The following is a 15,508-nucleotide window of genomic DNA, read 5'->3' on the forward strand; positions in this document are numbered from 1 at the left end:
TAAAAGGCTGAAGAAGAATTTCAGCAGCTCATCTGATTTATGAGCTTTGAGAAAGTGAAGCAAATAAATAGGCACGACTGAGGTGTGAAGCACACAAATTAGCCCTCAGCCGGCTGAAGAACAAGCTTTACAACACTGAATGTGTTCTTTTTGGCCCGGATGGAAATGGTTTGGGCTTCTCAAAGCCACAGTGGAGGGTTTGCAGCAGGAATGCAGCGTGCAGACAGAACGAGTCTTTGAAGTGTGCACACGCTGCTCCATTAGAAACAGGTGTCTGCATGGGTTTAACCCCTCTCACATACCCACTGGTGTTTTGAGCAAGCGTGTGCTCAAGCAAACATCCTCTACCGCTGCATGAAAAACAATTCTCACCTGTTCAGTTGATGAGGATGCCGGTGGAGAGTCCTTCCTCCTCTTTCATGTTCTTCAGATTATTTTCTGCCTCGTCCACAGTTCTGTCAGATAGATGCACAAGTTAATTCTGGTCTTTAGAGAAAATGAAAACGTGTGTGTCTGAGCCTACGTTAGGAAATCCCTGACGTCCTCCACGGTGAGCTCTCCGGTCGAGTCGAGGGTGAGGTCAGCGCAGCTGAGAGGCGAGTCCAGCGGGGTGTCCAGGACGGGAGAAGACAGAGTACTCGGAGGCTCCTGTGTTTGTCCTGTCAGGGAGAAATCCAGAGTTGTTTCCTATGATCATTAGGTAAAATCATATTTTTGATGGTGAGTAAATGTGATAAATCTAAACAAAAACAAGAGTTCAGCAGCACTTTGAGAACATCTCACATAGGAGGAAAGATGGCTGAGGTTTATGCTTTTATAAGCCTGGCTTAGCTCTGCAGACAACATGATTACCCTCAACTTTGGCCAAGACTGAAATATCTATTACACAGGTATAAATACATATACACACTGGATTTCTGCAGGTTCAGGCAGGCTAGATTTAAAACCTTAAGCCTTTTTGAATGTCACTCTGAAGCATTTACACCACCTTCACAGTAACCCAAAATACATGCAGTGAAATTTAGCAACAGTTTTATACAAAAGTTTATGAAAACAAAGAAGCAACCAGAAGAGGTGAGGAATAAAGATAAACCGTTTCTGTCTAAATTTACTGCAGCATCACAGACGGCTTGAAACTACAGACTCAACCCACCATCTTCTTCTGATTATCTCACAGTTTGAAGACCTTCTTACACAATCTTGAGTTTTTTCAGCCATTTTTCATCAAACCTTTGCTTTCTGGTTACTGCCGACAGCAGCAAACATGTAATCATCAAACAAAAACAAAATAAAAAACCCTTGTTAAAAATGATAAGCACCATAAATCAATATTTCTATGTGGTATTTTTAAGATAATTTGTATTAAATTCATGTATGTTAAGGAACTTATATTGAAATTAAATAATCTAAGCTATTACTTCTAGGATATTTGGAAACATTGTATAAACTTAGATTGATCTTAAAGACAGTGAGCACCATCAACTTTTTGCTGTAGCACCACCCTGTGGTTAATATTTATAGTTTGGGGAGAAACTTCTTGAATGTTGGAAGCACTTGAAGTGAACACTGACATCCTGAAAGGAACTGAAGTCACTTCATTGAGCAGAACCATCAGGTTCATGGTCTTCATACACACCTACTTGATTTTAATATAATCAGTAAAGGTTGGCATGGCAACACGGTAGTGCAGGAATTGCCAACACTGTCCTGTTGGTCCACTGCTGCGTCACACCTGACTCAGATGAACGGGGTCATAAAGAGGCTTGTGTAGAACTTAACAGATAAAGAATCTCTTTGAGTCTGGTGTGATACAGCAGGAAAACTTCTAAAACCAGGAGGACGGTGGCCCAAGAGGTCCTTGCACACGATGAGACCAGCAGTGTTTCTCAAGACCCACTACCATTGCATGTTCTCACAACTCCAACCCTCCTGATTGAGATTAACTGAACTCCCCAAGCTCTTTGTGAGCCTGTTAATCAGAAATCAGAAATCAGAAATACTTTATTAATCCCTTGCAGGGAAATTCATGTTAATGAGCTTTTATTTCATCCAGGTGTGTCAAAGTGCGGAAGCATCTGAAACCTGCAGGGCAGTGGGTCCTGAGGACCAGGCTTGAGTAAACATGGTAGCAGTTTCTAACATCAGACAAGCATGATACCATATTTTCCTCTAATGAAAGCGCCTCAAGTGGTGTTTGTTATTTTTACATTTCAAGATCCCATATGTTACCAGACACAAATTTCCAGATTTCTTTTTAGATTTTTTTTTATTATTAAAATTATTTTTTTAATTAACTTTTTAGTTAATTTCTTTTAATTTAAGCTGATTTAATTCCACTTAATTTAAAACTTAATTTATTTTATGACATTTTTGATACCCAAGACACATGAACATTATTAACATGTATGTTATATTCTGGCCAGTGACAGACGTCTCAGCCAAAGATAACAAATAATATATCATCTTAAAGCTTTTGTAAGTAAAAAACAAAAATCAGTAATTATAAGTTAAATATTTATAAGTTTAGGTCTGTTGAACCTTGTTTATTAAGGGCATCTACAAAGAACCCATACAGTGACTGCATTAAAAGATGGATGCAAAAAATCAGAAAATAAAGGGCCTTCATGCTGCATGAGCTAACAGACTGCAGGAGGATCCCTCTCGTTCTCATTATACTCTAATAAAACAAAGTTAGTGTTTGGTAATTTAAGTGCGGTCTGTCTTCAGACGTAGCCGCCAGGCTTGCGACCACGACAGTGACGATGCACATAAAGACAGTCCTGACGTACCTTACTGAGTTCTAACCTCACAATGTTTCAACATGGAAGCAAAGACACTGAAACACTGATGCCTTCATGAAAGTTGTTAATAACCAAGTGCCAGATGAAGTACTAACCAGTCGCCATGACAACCTGTGCTCCCTGCCAGGGAAGGAGAGACTGGCTGGAGAGACAACTGGGGCATACTGAATGGTTACTATAGAGATGAGAGGGGGACCCCAGCAAGGCATGGTCAGGGTTTTAAAAGGTTCAGAGTGATGAAGAGGGATGTTATAAGAGGACAAGAATTTAAAAAAGAAAAAAAAGGAAAGAACAAGGAGGAGGGAGAACAAGAAAGTGAGTGTTTACTCGGATGTACCTTCAGCTTGGCCCATCTGGTTCTTGTGGGTCCCGTTGGCCTGTGGCTGCGTCATGGTGCCATCACTGTGGAGACACGTGAGTACGCATCACTCACTCGGGCAGCACACAGAGTCATAATAAAACAATTACATCATTTCTTTGCTTACATGTCTGTAAATCTGTAAAAAAAAAAAAAAAAGAGCTGGTAGGAGCTGAGAATGTGAGAGAGCAGCAGGTTTAGTGGTTTTAACAGCTTTGACAGCTTTTATCATCTTTATTTTAATTATTCAACTAAATTAGACACTGAACTGTGTGTGTAAGCATGTGGACCAGGTCAATGCACTGTAGGAGCCCTATATAAATTGTGCTGGCGTTTGTTACCTAGCCTGCGTTGCCTCTAGTGGCCGGTCCAGCTGAACAGAGCAGAGCGGTTCAGTTAGAACTTTGGCGGACAGGGAGAACCTCTCGTACTCTGAAGGGGAGATCAGATAAAACCCTGCAGAGGACAACACAAGTCAGTCAAAATCTTCTAAAGAATGTGGAAAAATCTTGGTAAAAATCAACTTTAATAGCTCTTCAATTACCTCAATGAAGAAAAAGTAATGTTCAGGTGTGAAATGTGTGTATTGGATGCAAGAAGACTGTTGTAAAGCAAGCTCTCCTCACCTTGTCCGTTCTTAGTGAAGACGCAGGAAGCGATACCACTGATGTCCTCTTTACGGATGCAGTCGTAACGCACCTAAAAACATAAAACTGAATCCTGAGTCTATCGTGTGACAACACAAATTGAATAAAACACACAGGTCTGTAAATAGAAATATGATGCTTAAACTAACTCGCAGACTCGGTCCTACCTGTGGTCGGAGGCCGGGGATGTTAAAGAGGTGCATGTCTCCGAGATTGGTGAGACAGACAAGTGTGTGTTCACTGTAGTCTTCCTGAGCGGTGGAGTTGAAGAGTACCAGGGCGACCTTCCTCACCCGACAGCCTTCATGAGCCGTCAGCTTGAACTTGGTCTTAGCGCTGACTTTAGGCAGCGAGAACACCTGCAGACAGAGCAGAGGAGGAAGAGTGTTGGGATTTCAAACTGTAACGTTAGTAGTCTGTGAATGACGTCACTCAGTCAGTCAGTACTTTGAGCTGTTCCTCTGATGCAATAAGGACAGAGTGCGCGTTCGTCATATCTGGGGCGATGGCGAGGTCCTGGGAGGCTTCGTATGGATCCGGTAATGGCTTCCCCCGCCCATCCAGTACACATATGGACACCACCGGAGCCCTGTGCATCAGCTGGATCTCTTTACCCAACACTGCCTCCACACACGCGCTGCTCTCGCTCGCTCCGGCTCGCTCGCACACACGGCCCGAACTGACGCCGGGCACCTCCAGGGCGTAGGCGTAAACACTACCCGAGTTTGTGCCTGCCCAAAGCGTGGGACCGTGGTGTGTACCTGAAGGAGACAGCATGTTATTGTAAAGTTAATCAAAGACCTTTAAAGGTGATTGAATCCACAAAAAAAGTGAAATGCACCATCACGAAGAAAAGTGTCTGCGAAGCAGAGACAGCGGACCACTCCAGACAGCGAGTCGTCTGCTGACCGTGGTTCAATCCTTCGCTGGACAGGAGCTATTTCCTCCTGCTCGGCCAGAGCAGCGTTGGCCTCCTGGACCTACAATTAGCACAGATATTTAGAGACGCCAGAAATAAACTGTTGCTACAGCGCTCTGTGTGGCTTACACGCTACTTACCTTGCTGGTGGGTGTGGCGATGGCCCGCTTCTTCCCTGATACCCTGCTTTTCCGGATGCGTCTGAAGCTCTGACGTAGTGATTTTTTCAAGGACTTGACTCTGGACAAGGGACCCTCCATCGCCAAGGAGTCATTAGGGTGCAGGGTGCACCTACAGGAGCATGAAGAGCAACGAAGCTGAAACAGTTTGTCATTTTGTCAAATGTTATATAAAGAAAACAGAAGAAAAATCATTTTAACATTTACAGTTTCAGACAAAGTGAAAGTAGCAAATAAGGAGAGGGGACAGTGATTGTGTGTCCAAACCTAGCCAGCACAGCATTTCGCCTGTGGTAGTCAAAAAGGCCAAATCCATGACTCGTCCCGAAGGAGATCAGGTTCCACTCAGCGTGCAGTGCCACCGCCGTGACCGAAGCGGGGGGCAGGCACTGTACCACCACCAGAGGCTGAAAGCCAGGAGGAAAGGGGGCGGGTTTGAGGCGCGGTTCTAGCCTGTCGTGGCCCTTCCAGGTGAAGCCCTCCCGGTCCTGCAGCAAATCAACCACCGATACGTCCACCAAATGGTCCGAACGCTCGTCACTTAAACCCAGCACTATCACCTGAGCAGATAAAGAAGAAACTTTTACAAAGATTTCACCACTTGTTCATGACATACATCTTGAAATGTAGTTAAAAAAAAAATTAAGGGAGACTTTAACATTTAATCACTACAGCTAATCAAAATATGAAGAATTTATTGCACCCTTATATAAAAAAAAACCTCAGGTAAGAACATGAACATAACCAAAACAGGTGTTTCTTGGATCTACAAACAGCATTCAAAAGGTTATGATCCATAATCATGTTCATTCATCCCACCAGGGATGCCTGAAGAGGTCATTTGGTTAATCTACGACAAGGGAATTTTAACAAAGTACAGCACCTCTTTCTTTTCTAGCTGCCCTCGTTTGCTTTTCACTCATATTACCTGTCCTGCAGTTCCAGCCACCACCAGCTTGTTGCTGTATTTGCACAGACTGATCTTCTGGATGCCGAGCCTGGGGTCGTCGCTGTACGGGTCAAAACAGCCCACCTTAAAAAAGAAAAAAAAAAGAAAAAACATTGGTTGGAATAACTTGAATTCATTTGAGAAAAAAAAAGTCAAATGTGTTTGTTTGGAGGTGGTGGTTTAGGAATTTCTTTTTTTTTTTCCTCATTTATTGTAGCTTGTTATCAGTTTTAAACACTGGTTATCTGAGTGAATAGTGCAATGACATAACTACAGAACCAAACAGAAAACGTCTGAGACTCACAGTTAGGAAATATTAGTAATAAATGATCCATTTACACAACGTGTACGTCATCTGATAAACTTCCTGTCTTCACAAGTTCAGCCCTTTCTTAGAAACTTGTTAACTAAAATCATCTCTTCCTACATGTTGCTTACAACCTGACGCTTTCTTCATTTAACAATGACAACTTCTCTTCTTCCTTTAATCCAGAACAATTCCTCTTTTCCCTTCATATATGCTCAACATACACATTTATCTGCCCTCCCTCCTTCTCTCCCTCCCTCCCACACAGAAACGCCAGGAATCCGTCTTTGCACAACAAAAAAGTTGGATAAGTTGGTCACAAAAACACACAGACATGAACGCAGAGAAGAGTGGGCTGACGGGTCTGGTTTTCATTACAGCTCAGAAAAAAAGGGAAAAGCACTTCATCCCATATGAGAACCACATTCCTTAACATGCAACTCTGTTACTGCTGGATACACAAGGACACAGAAGAAGAGGGAAAAAAAAGTGAAAGAAAAACATGACAACAGGCCTTGAGGGACTTTGGACATGTAAATTCACTCAATATTCCCTCTTTTATGCATCATAGAGCTTCGTTTTCATCCATTTAGGATCACAGATACTATATGCTAATCCTGTTCATACGCCCAAGCACTGTAAAACGGTTCGTTTTATGATTCAGGAAGCACTTTCATGTCCCATCTCCAATCTCTATTTTCCATCTGCCGACACCAAACTACTCAGAATCTGCTGTCATGAAACTGTTTTCCAGTTGCAAACCAGTTCATTTAACTTTCCACCAAAAAACAATTAAACTCGAATGAGACGGCGGTTATTTCAGAGTCCACTTTAAATAACAAGAACAATGGGGTGGGTCTGTCTCAGATCCAAACACATGAAAACAATCCGATGAGAAAAGGAGGTTGCAGATGGAGTGTTTTAGGATGGTGTGTGTGCACGCAAGACAGACCAACTTCATTGCTTCAGCCAATAAAACACAACCTCACGTCTGAACTCAGGAGGAAAGACTTTAACTCGAATGACTTCCCTCAATTCTCACCTTCCTGAAGGGAGGCCATTCCTCCTCCTGCTGCATGTCGGGGTCGTTGCCGGCGTCGTGAGGGTCGTCGCTGGGGTCGCAGTCGGTGTGGAAGACGTTGGCTGTGCTGAGCTTGTACAGCGGGGTGAGAGCAACGCCGGACGCGTCCCAAAAACGCACAGTGCCGTCCTCATGTCTGCAAATGTGAAGTTTAAATGAAAAACACACAGCCACGGCTTTGAACTTGTTTTATGTTTACTCTCTGGTTTCCATTTGTAGCTTAAACAGCTCTGTGAGGTTTCAGCAGGAACATTTAAATGAAAACTGGACTTAGAGGACAGAACATGTGTCCAGCTGATCTTTTACAATTATTTTACAGCAGTTTGTTGCTATTTTAGAAGCAAACATTTTATAATCAAACAATAAGTGAATACGTGAGAGTCTTTAAAGCTGGGCTGTCTCAACTTTGCACTTTCTGTTTTGATTGTAAAAACTATCACTAGGAAACCTCCTAACCTTCACAATAAGTGTTTCTGAATCATTCTGATGGCGCACTGACATTTATTATGTACATTCCTGGAGCTGTCGTTGCCCAGCTGAGTCCTGCTGCTGAGAAACTAAACTTCACAACTTTCTTTTTCATCAGGGGACACTGTCATTTTATCGCAACGCGACACAAACCAATACCTAGATATGAACACACTGGCCGTTTTGGATGTTCAACATGTCTGATTCAGAAACAAGAACATCAGCTGAGGAAGAGAAGAAAAAGAGAAAGGGAGAGAGTAAGAAATAAGACAAGAGTCAACATCTGACTTTTCCTGACTGGAAAGAGCTCAGACTACAGACAGGATGCAAGATGGATGCAGAATTAGCCTTCATCAGGCACCTCAGGAACAAAAACTGACAAAGTAGTAGATTTTAAAGCGACACCACTAAGCTTTAGGAGATTTGAGGGTTGTGCACTTTCTCAGCCTCGGGGTGCTGCTTTGCAATGGCTGCTCCAGGAATACACATAATCAATATAAGTGTGCCATGAAAACGAGCCAGAAACACAGATTTTACAGTCAGTAAATCAGGGAGTGTCAATTCTGCCTGGTGTGATCAGTGAATTTCTAGCCTTTTTGCATTAATTACATGACAATGTTTTTGACAGTATATTGCATGTTTTTTTGTGTAGGTAAGAGCCGACAGTCCTCCAGTGAGCTGTTGGGACGTTTTAGGGGTTAAACTTACTAAAACAGCACGAGATGATAATAATAAAAATAATAATAAAAAAGCCTGAATCCAACTACGTTGTGGGCATCACCAGAGTTTTGTGTTTATCTTTGTGTGTACAAACCCGGTCAACAGCAGCTCTTGCTGTTTGGGTGGAGGTGCCAGGTTTTTCCCTCCACATATTGGCCAGCTCTACACAAATGGGGGGGGGGAGAAGAAGCCAAATTAGCACTCAAAATGAAGAACTGCATTGGAAATTATTCACATACTGAATTTCACTGTAGAGAAATACACTTCCTTCTTTTTTTCATGTCATCATGACTTCAGCTCAAAGTACAGAAAATGTATCTACCATCTTCAGCAGCTCTGTTTCACTGCCAGCTTCTCTGGTTTGGCCTCACACAAAGAGTCTTAATTTATGAACGCAACAGCTGTGTGTGTCTGCATGCGCTTGTGAGCCTAATCTGCGACTGATCAAACAACTGATCCAAGCTAAAACACTCTAAAGCCTTTAACTGCTTACACCTGCTCTTTAAGCTCACAGACTAGCAGCAGGTCACATTCATGCCCGTTTCCTCTCCTCATTGTTAGGCCTGTGAGGTCAGATCAGCTGGTACAATGAGTCTATTTATATACACGCAAGTAGACTTAGTGTTCAAACTGTCATTTCCCTTCAGCAGTTACCGGTTTAGATGTCTGTGAGCTTCGCAAAAGTACCAGCACCTACAGAGAACCATGATCAGCCATATTGTGTTTTAACATGTTTGTTTTAAGCTGCTTAACTTGGATTTTCGTACTGCACGTTTAAACCAGTTTGCACGATAATCCTGATGTTCATCGATGCTCATTCACCATTAAGACCAATGGTCTTACAGCTGTTCTCACCTTTTGTGTGTGCTGCCGGCCCTGTTGTGCTTTCCCGGCGTTGATCAGCCTCTCCCACAGTTTGGGAGGAACGCTGGAGATGTGGCAGGAGCAGGTGATCGCTGAGGAGTGAAGAGGAGCGAGGTAGGGGGTGGGCAGAGAGGGCCACCCCGGGGTCTGGAGATCAATCACAACCAGCTCCTCTTCGAGTAACACGACCAAAGCTGACGGGTCGTCAAACTCTGCAGAGGAGAAGCCAGACAGCAGATTCAGGACTGAGGGAATGAAATTCTTGATCCAAAAAAGGAAGGAAAAAAAAACATAAATACATGTTTCTAGTGCTGGCCAGAGGCTCACCTTTATCCTGCTCTATGCTGTGCACAGTGAAGAAGTCGATCACTCGAGATGTGAAATCGAGAGTGACGTGCTCTTTGTCCTGTTGGACGGTGAGACAGTGGCGGTCGCCATAGCTGGCTCTGGGCATCCCTCCACTGTATAACAGCACCGGTGAACTGGTCAGAGAAACAGCAGAAATACAGTAAATATCAACTCTCAATCGTGTTTATGTGTCATGGTGAACAACACGCAGACAGAAATCCTGTTAAATTATCAGAGTCCTGCTCACTGTTAACTACAATAGTTTTCTCAGGGGAGGAATTTTAAACTTTAAGATGTACAACGACAAAAATCCAACCAGCAAACTTGAATTGGGTTTAGTAGACATACACATGCTACAGAGATTATTCCATCTGTCCAATCATTAAAGTTTGTTGGTCTTGGTGGTCACACTCCTACAATTCAGTAGGTATGGTCAATACACATCCTGCATGCCCCAAAACACAATGCCTCTTGCACATTGGCTTGTGAACATATAAGATGCTTTACTTCCACATATAGTAACAAAAGACAACACCCACCCTGCCTGTGTTGTCCTCCAGAGGATCTTGTTAATAGCTTTGCAGGGAAATGGACCTGTAACAGGAAATCATACCAACTGTAATACCAACAAAAACATGCTATTGGTCTCATCTAACATATCTTAGTGTAAGACAGCATAAGAATGGATGACTCTAGATCATCTAAAAATCCCACCAACAGGAAACACAAATACAAATTTTTCTCATAAATCAGCTGAGAGTCACGTGATGCTGGAGTCTCAAACATGCACCAACAACGTGTGGAGTGTGTGTAGTTGTGCTCTTTGTGTGCATTTCTCACCATATGGGATGGTGGAGGACACTGGCTGGTGATTGTAAGTGTTGCCGCTGGTAACAGCCCACACAGAGTAGCCACCATCATTATGGGAACAGACGAATAGATTTCCAGAGCATTCCCACACCAGACTCTCCAGCTGCTGCATGGTGGCACACACACACACACACACAGCAATCAGTCCAGGTCACAGGAAAAAAAAAATCTAAATTCATCACACAATGTCAATCCACTGACTAGACTGAAGAAAGAAGAGAAAAAAAAACCACACACTTTTGTAGTAAAACCGCTGTGATTTAACTTTGTTCTCTCTATTGAGTACCTGCTTTCCAAGAAACAGCTGCTCTGCATGTCGGGTACTCAGATCCCACAGGACCACCAAGCCCCGGCTGTAGCCAATCAGAATCTTCCCTGGCTGCTGAGGATGTTCCTGAAGAGATTCCACTGGTCCTAAAGATTTCCCACATCTGTAGTCATCTGGCAGGCTGGAAGAGGAAAAATGAAAAACATATCACCACCACATCTGTAGCTTTTTCCATAAAGAAACTGCTTGACTGTAGTCCCGGAAAGACGTAAATCACTATAATTTCCAGTTAAAAATACAGTGGCATTATTGTCTAATGATACAGTTACCATAGAAACAAGGAGATTACATCAGACACACGACAAGCATTTGTGAGCAACTACTTATATAAATGTGACCAAACCTCCATAGATTGGTCAAATTTTGGTCAACTAGTGATGAAAAATTAATAAAAATTAAATATGGAACAAGAAATGAAGTCCTAAATCAGCACTTAATGATGGCGAACACTAACATATACTAAACAAAACCTATGGAAGCTTTTAATATCTGCAGATATTAAAATGCACAAAACTTCCTGTTCATCTGCATCAAAAGCACCCGAAGGCAAACCTCCAAAATGATTAAAACATGTATAAAATATGAAGACGGAGTGCAAACCATCTGTAGGAATGAAAACAGCACAGGCTGCTCTTCCAACAACAACAAGAGTGAAATCAATATAATGCTGGGGCTTGTGAGCTAGACATTCCTCTGAGGCAGCAGAGGAATGTGGAGCAGGATACACCCTCAAGATGTCAGAGGATTCCCTCAGCCATGGACAGGGAAAACTGAGGGACAAGACAGAAGAGGAGAGAAAATAAAGAGACAAACGGAGCAAGGTTTCTGGACTTTTTAGTGCAGATGAAGCAGAACCATCACACACACACACACACACCCACACACTCAAACAGTAAGCGTCAGCCTCACTGCTGTGGTGGAGTTCACTGAGGAAGATCCTCTCCGGAAGCACGGAGGCCAAAACATTCCCAACAAAGCATTCCATTGTCTCCGTCTCTGTGTTCCTAAGTATTTTTAGGGAATCAAGCATCCTGCTGCTGAGTCCTGGTGATGAGCCCGTGTGTGTGAGAGTGTGTGTGGATTAACGTGCTTATGTGTCTCTCTGCATGTGCACGTTGGATATTCAGCTGAAGCACTTCCCCAACCGGAACACCACGTTTTGGCAGCCGGTACAAAGCATCACTGTCTAAAACCTTCCCTCCTCCTTTGCACAAACAAAACACACACATACACACACACACACACACGCCTTATCAGAGCTTTCATTATGCCTCAGTTCTGCTCACTTTCCTAAACAAGCCTGGTTAATGAGAGATGGCTGCAGCACAAAATATAAAGAAACTAGTTTCCGGTATTAAACCCATGCCTGTTTGTCATCTTGCCATCATTCAACGTTGTTTAAATTTCTTTGATGATTAAAGGTTTTTGTTTTCGTGCCAGCAATTTCTGTCAGAAGTCTCTTCACAGTTTTGTTATAGTTTGCTGCTGGACTATAATCACTGCACACCACACTATGTTATCGATGAGTCAGTGTTCTTCATCAGGACGGCGTGGGTGTGCATTGATTAGATCTGACTGACCGTTACCAGGCAACAGAAGCAAACAAACAGTCTGTTGGATTTGCACCTTATTCATTCACACTTTAAGTTAGTATAGAAATTTAGATTTAGACGTTTGTGCTTGTGCAGGATCATCACTGGGAAGATAAGGATGACAGAGTTGTTTTTCTGTTCATTTATAAGGAATTTTTTAGCAAACAACTAAAAGAATAAATAAGTAAAAAGCTAGCATCAAGAATCAGCTGCGCTCTCCATTTCAGTTTTGCTCATTATCTTTTTCTCAACATCATCTCAAACAAACCTAAAAATGTTTTTTGTATCCATTGGACCCGTTTCTTTCTGTGTCCCATACAGCTGTCTCACCTCTGCATGACCTGATCCTGGAGCAGCGTCTGGTTCTCCTTCAGCGAGAGGCGGGGCAAATCCAGGAAGTACACACCCCCTCCTTCAGTTCCCATGCAGAGCAAGTCACATGACTTTAGCAAGAGGAGGACAGTCACCCGGGTGGCGCTGCAAAGAAAAAAAAATTTACTTAATTTGGTTGAACACAATGAGGAAAAGTTAATAAATAAAAAAAATATTTTAATTGTAGGATTCTTCATAGAGCATACAGTCAGAGAGCACTTAAATAGCAAAATTGTAGTTTTTCCAAATATCTGAAAGTGGTTAGACCATTACAGGTTACCTGCAGCTTTCGATGCCAGGTCTTCCAGGGAGACTATAGCTTTCCACTTCCTGGAGGGAGACCACACCCTCTTTCTTAGCTCCTCCCACCTCTTTTGGTGGGCCTGCTACCAATTCCCAGAGATGAATCGTGTTGTCATCCAACAGCGACAGAAGACGACCCTGAAAACAAATCAGACATCACACGTCACACATTTAATGGCTCACAGGTTGTGGTCCCCCCCCCCAAAGAAAAATGGCCTCACCTGACCGGGCAGGAAGTGGATCTGTGTGACGGCTGTGGTATCTTTGTGTAGTCCCGTGAACTCCACACCCGGGGCCCCATAGCTGGAAGGATCTCGTCAAGAAAATCCACAACTTGGTAAATATTTGGGAATTTATGCGATAGGAAAAGGAGGAGATCAGAGTTATCTACCTATTGATAACAACATACTGTACATACATGTAGTCGGAAGTATCAAAGACCAAACACCTAAACCTGAGTGATAACCAGAGATGGTAAGAATGATAGATGCAGCCATGTGTCGTCAAAGTGCAAAACCAACGTTGGTCACCATCCAGATGGTAGTTTATGGTACCGTGAAAAATTCACTTTCTGATTTGGGTGGTGGTGGTCCATTTGAAAAAAGTTCAATAAATATTAGCCATCACAAAGGCATGTTTGAGGGATTCAAGTGGTATTAAGATGTTAAAAGAACGAAGAATTGTGCATCATATGTGGACTTACTTCAACTTTTTATTTTCCATCCATCCATCTTCTAGTGCTTATCAGAGATCAGGTTGTAGGAGCAGCGAATCAGCAGGGAAGTCTAGACTTTCCACTCCCTGGCCAGCTACGAAGGGAGGGGGGCATCCGAGAGACGTGGTTCCTCCAGAATGCCCTGATGTAAGCAGGACCACATCATCTACCAAACTCCACTAAACCAGACCCCTTTGATTCCCTGGGTGCACCTAAAAATTCATAAAAGCCGGCAATGCAGGCCAAGCTCTGACAGCAGATGTACAGGGAGTGAACGGCCCTTATCAGGGAGTTCTGTACCCCATTATCCCGAGGAACTCCAAAAGAAACTCTCCAAAGGACACAATCGAACGCCTTCTTCAAGTTCACAAAGCTCTTGCAGATTACACATGCCTAACCATAATGTACATGGTTGGGCTCCCATGCTCCCTCTGGGACCTGGACCTTACCAGGGAGGCTGATCAGTGCAATCCCATTGTAACTGGAACACACCCTCCAGTCTCCCTTCTTGAGCATTAAAAATTAAATCAGTTCAACTATTCATGTTATTTTCTGTATCAGAGCTCAGTTATTTTATTACACAACTATTGATTTTTTTGTCTTAAAAACTTTTTTCATGTTTTCACGTTCTTTCTGTTATTCTTTTAATCATGTAAAGTATTGATTTACTCAGGCTTGTAGTATACAGAAATTGTGGCATAAAAAAAAAAGAAAAAAAAAAGGCATTTAAATCATTGACACCAAAATTTCATAATAGTGGTGGCCTTAGCTGTCATAGCCCGCATTTAAATAGAAATATTTGAGTAGTTTGTAGATTACATACAAAGCACGACTGAATATTAACATGACACCACTAAAGATGTGCATACACACTCCCTCCCTTCCTGAATCCCTCGTTTTTAAATAGAAACTAAATCAAATGAAGCTGGGTGGACAGAGTGTTAAAACTTGGAGCTGTAACTAGAAGACATGTGGTTAAGTTGTAAGAGGAGGAGAAATTAGAGCTCTATAACAAAGCTCATAGCAATTACCAACACCAGATGACGCAGATGCCCAAAACCACCACAGTGAGCGAGCGTGTAATCAACATCAGTCTTCACAGTCCCCCCTTTGTTAGCCAAAGAAATAAAGCCGAGTTGATAAAATAAAGACTACTCTCAGCAACAGTGACGACATTAATCGCAGCTGAGCTAAAGTGGGCTAACTTGTGAATTAACACACACCCACTAGCAACTACACATTTAGAGTACCAACACACTTAAACACACTGCTTACATAAGCCTGTAGGAATGTGGGTTAAAAATGCAGGAAAATAAGAGAAAATCTGGGGAGTTCTTGTGTTTGTTATAAAGAGCTGGCTTACAGCAATTCAAACTCCATCACTCCCAATATCCATAAAAATTGTTAGGCATAACACACATCTTTTTAACTACTATTCTCCAGTGTTTTAACCTTCACTTTCCACCACCTTGATACTGATCTTTAATCTGAGAAAGAGGGGCCCAAAAAGGTCTAGTGGAGAGCAACAAACTTTCAACATCTCCTTTATTAAGTCCTCTTTTTGTGCTTCCTTTTCCCCCTCCTCTCCACCCCGACTGTGAGGACTGCGTTCCTCTTCCTCCTATTCCTTCCAATTTAAATCCCTCCTTATTCACTCCCTCTCAGTGCCGATCCCCTGGAGACCAAG

General features: G+C 42.7%; 1 protein-coding gene across 1 annotated transcript in view; it reads right to left on the bottom strand.

Moving 5' to 3' along the window:
- Positions 1–15,508, bottom strand: part of llgl1 (LLGL scribble cell polarity complex component 1) — a 31,660-nt gene that overhangs the window by 1,578 nt on the left and 14,574 nt on the right. The window contains exons 3-23 of the mRNA XM_041973834.1: positions 13,328–13,409; positions 13,084–13,244; positions 12,762–12,908; positions 10,798–10,960; positions 10,482–10,617; positions 10,181–10,235; positions 9,621–9,775; positions 9,285–9,505; positions 8,524–8,591; positions 7,203–7,377; positions 5,833–5,937; positions 5,172–5,464; positions 4,866–5,016; positions 4,648–4,786; positions 4,254–4,567; positions 3,974–4,165; positions 3,786–3,858; positions 3,501–3,615; positions 3,139–3,203; positions 524–659; positions 373–455 (exon numbers count right to left, since the gene is read on the bottom strand). Coding sequence (XP_041829768.1) covers positions 377–455; positions 524–659; positions 3,139–3,203; positions 3,501–3,615; positions 3,786–3,858; positions 3,974–4,165; positions 4,254–4,567; positions 4,648–4,786; positions 4,866–5,016; positions 5,172–5,464; positions 5,833–5,937; positions 7,203–7,377; positions 8,524–8,591; positions 9,285–9,505; positions 9,621–9,775; positions 10,181–10,235; positions 10,482–10,617; positions 10,798–10,960; positions 12,762–12,908; positions 13,084–13,244; positions 13,328–13,409 — 3,025 coding nt within the window. The 3' untranslated portion in view covers positions 373–376. The remainder of the gene's footprint in view (positions 1–372; positions 456–523; positions 660–3,138; positions 3,204–3,500; positions 3,616–3,785; positions 3,859–3,973; positions 4,166–4,253; positions 4,568–4,647; positions 4,787–4,865; positions 5,017–5,171; positions 5,465–5,832; positions 5,938–7,202; positions 7,378–8,523; positions 8,592–9,284; positions 9,506–9,620; positions 9,776–10,180; positions 10,236–10,481; positions 10,618–10,797; positions 10,961–12,761; positions 12,909–13,083; positions 13,245–13,327; positions 13,410–15,508) is intronic.

This window comes from Melanotaenia boesemani, chromosome 2, assembly GCF_017639745.1.
Source record: "Melanotaenia boesemani isolate fMelBoe1 chromosome 2, fMelBoe1.pri, whole genome shotgun sequence".
Classification (NCBI taxonomy): domain Eukaryota; kingdom Metazoa; phylum Chordata; class Actinopteri; order Atheriniformes; family Melanotaeniidae; genus Melanotaenia; species Melanotaenia boesemani.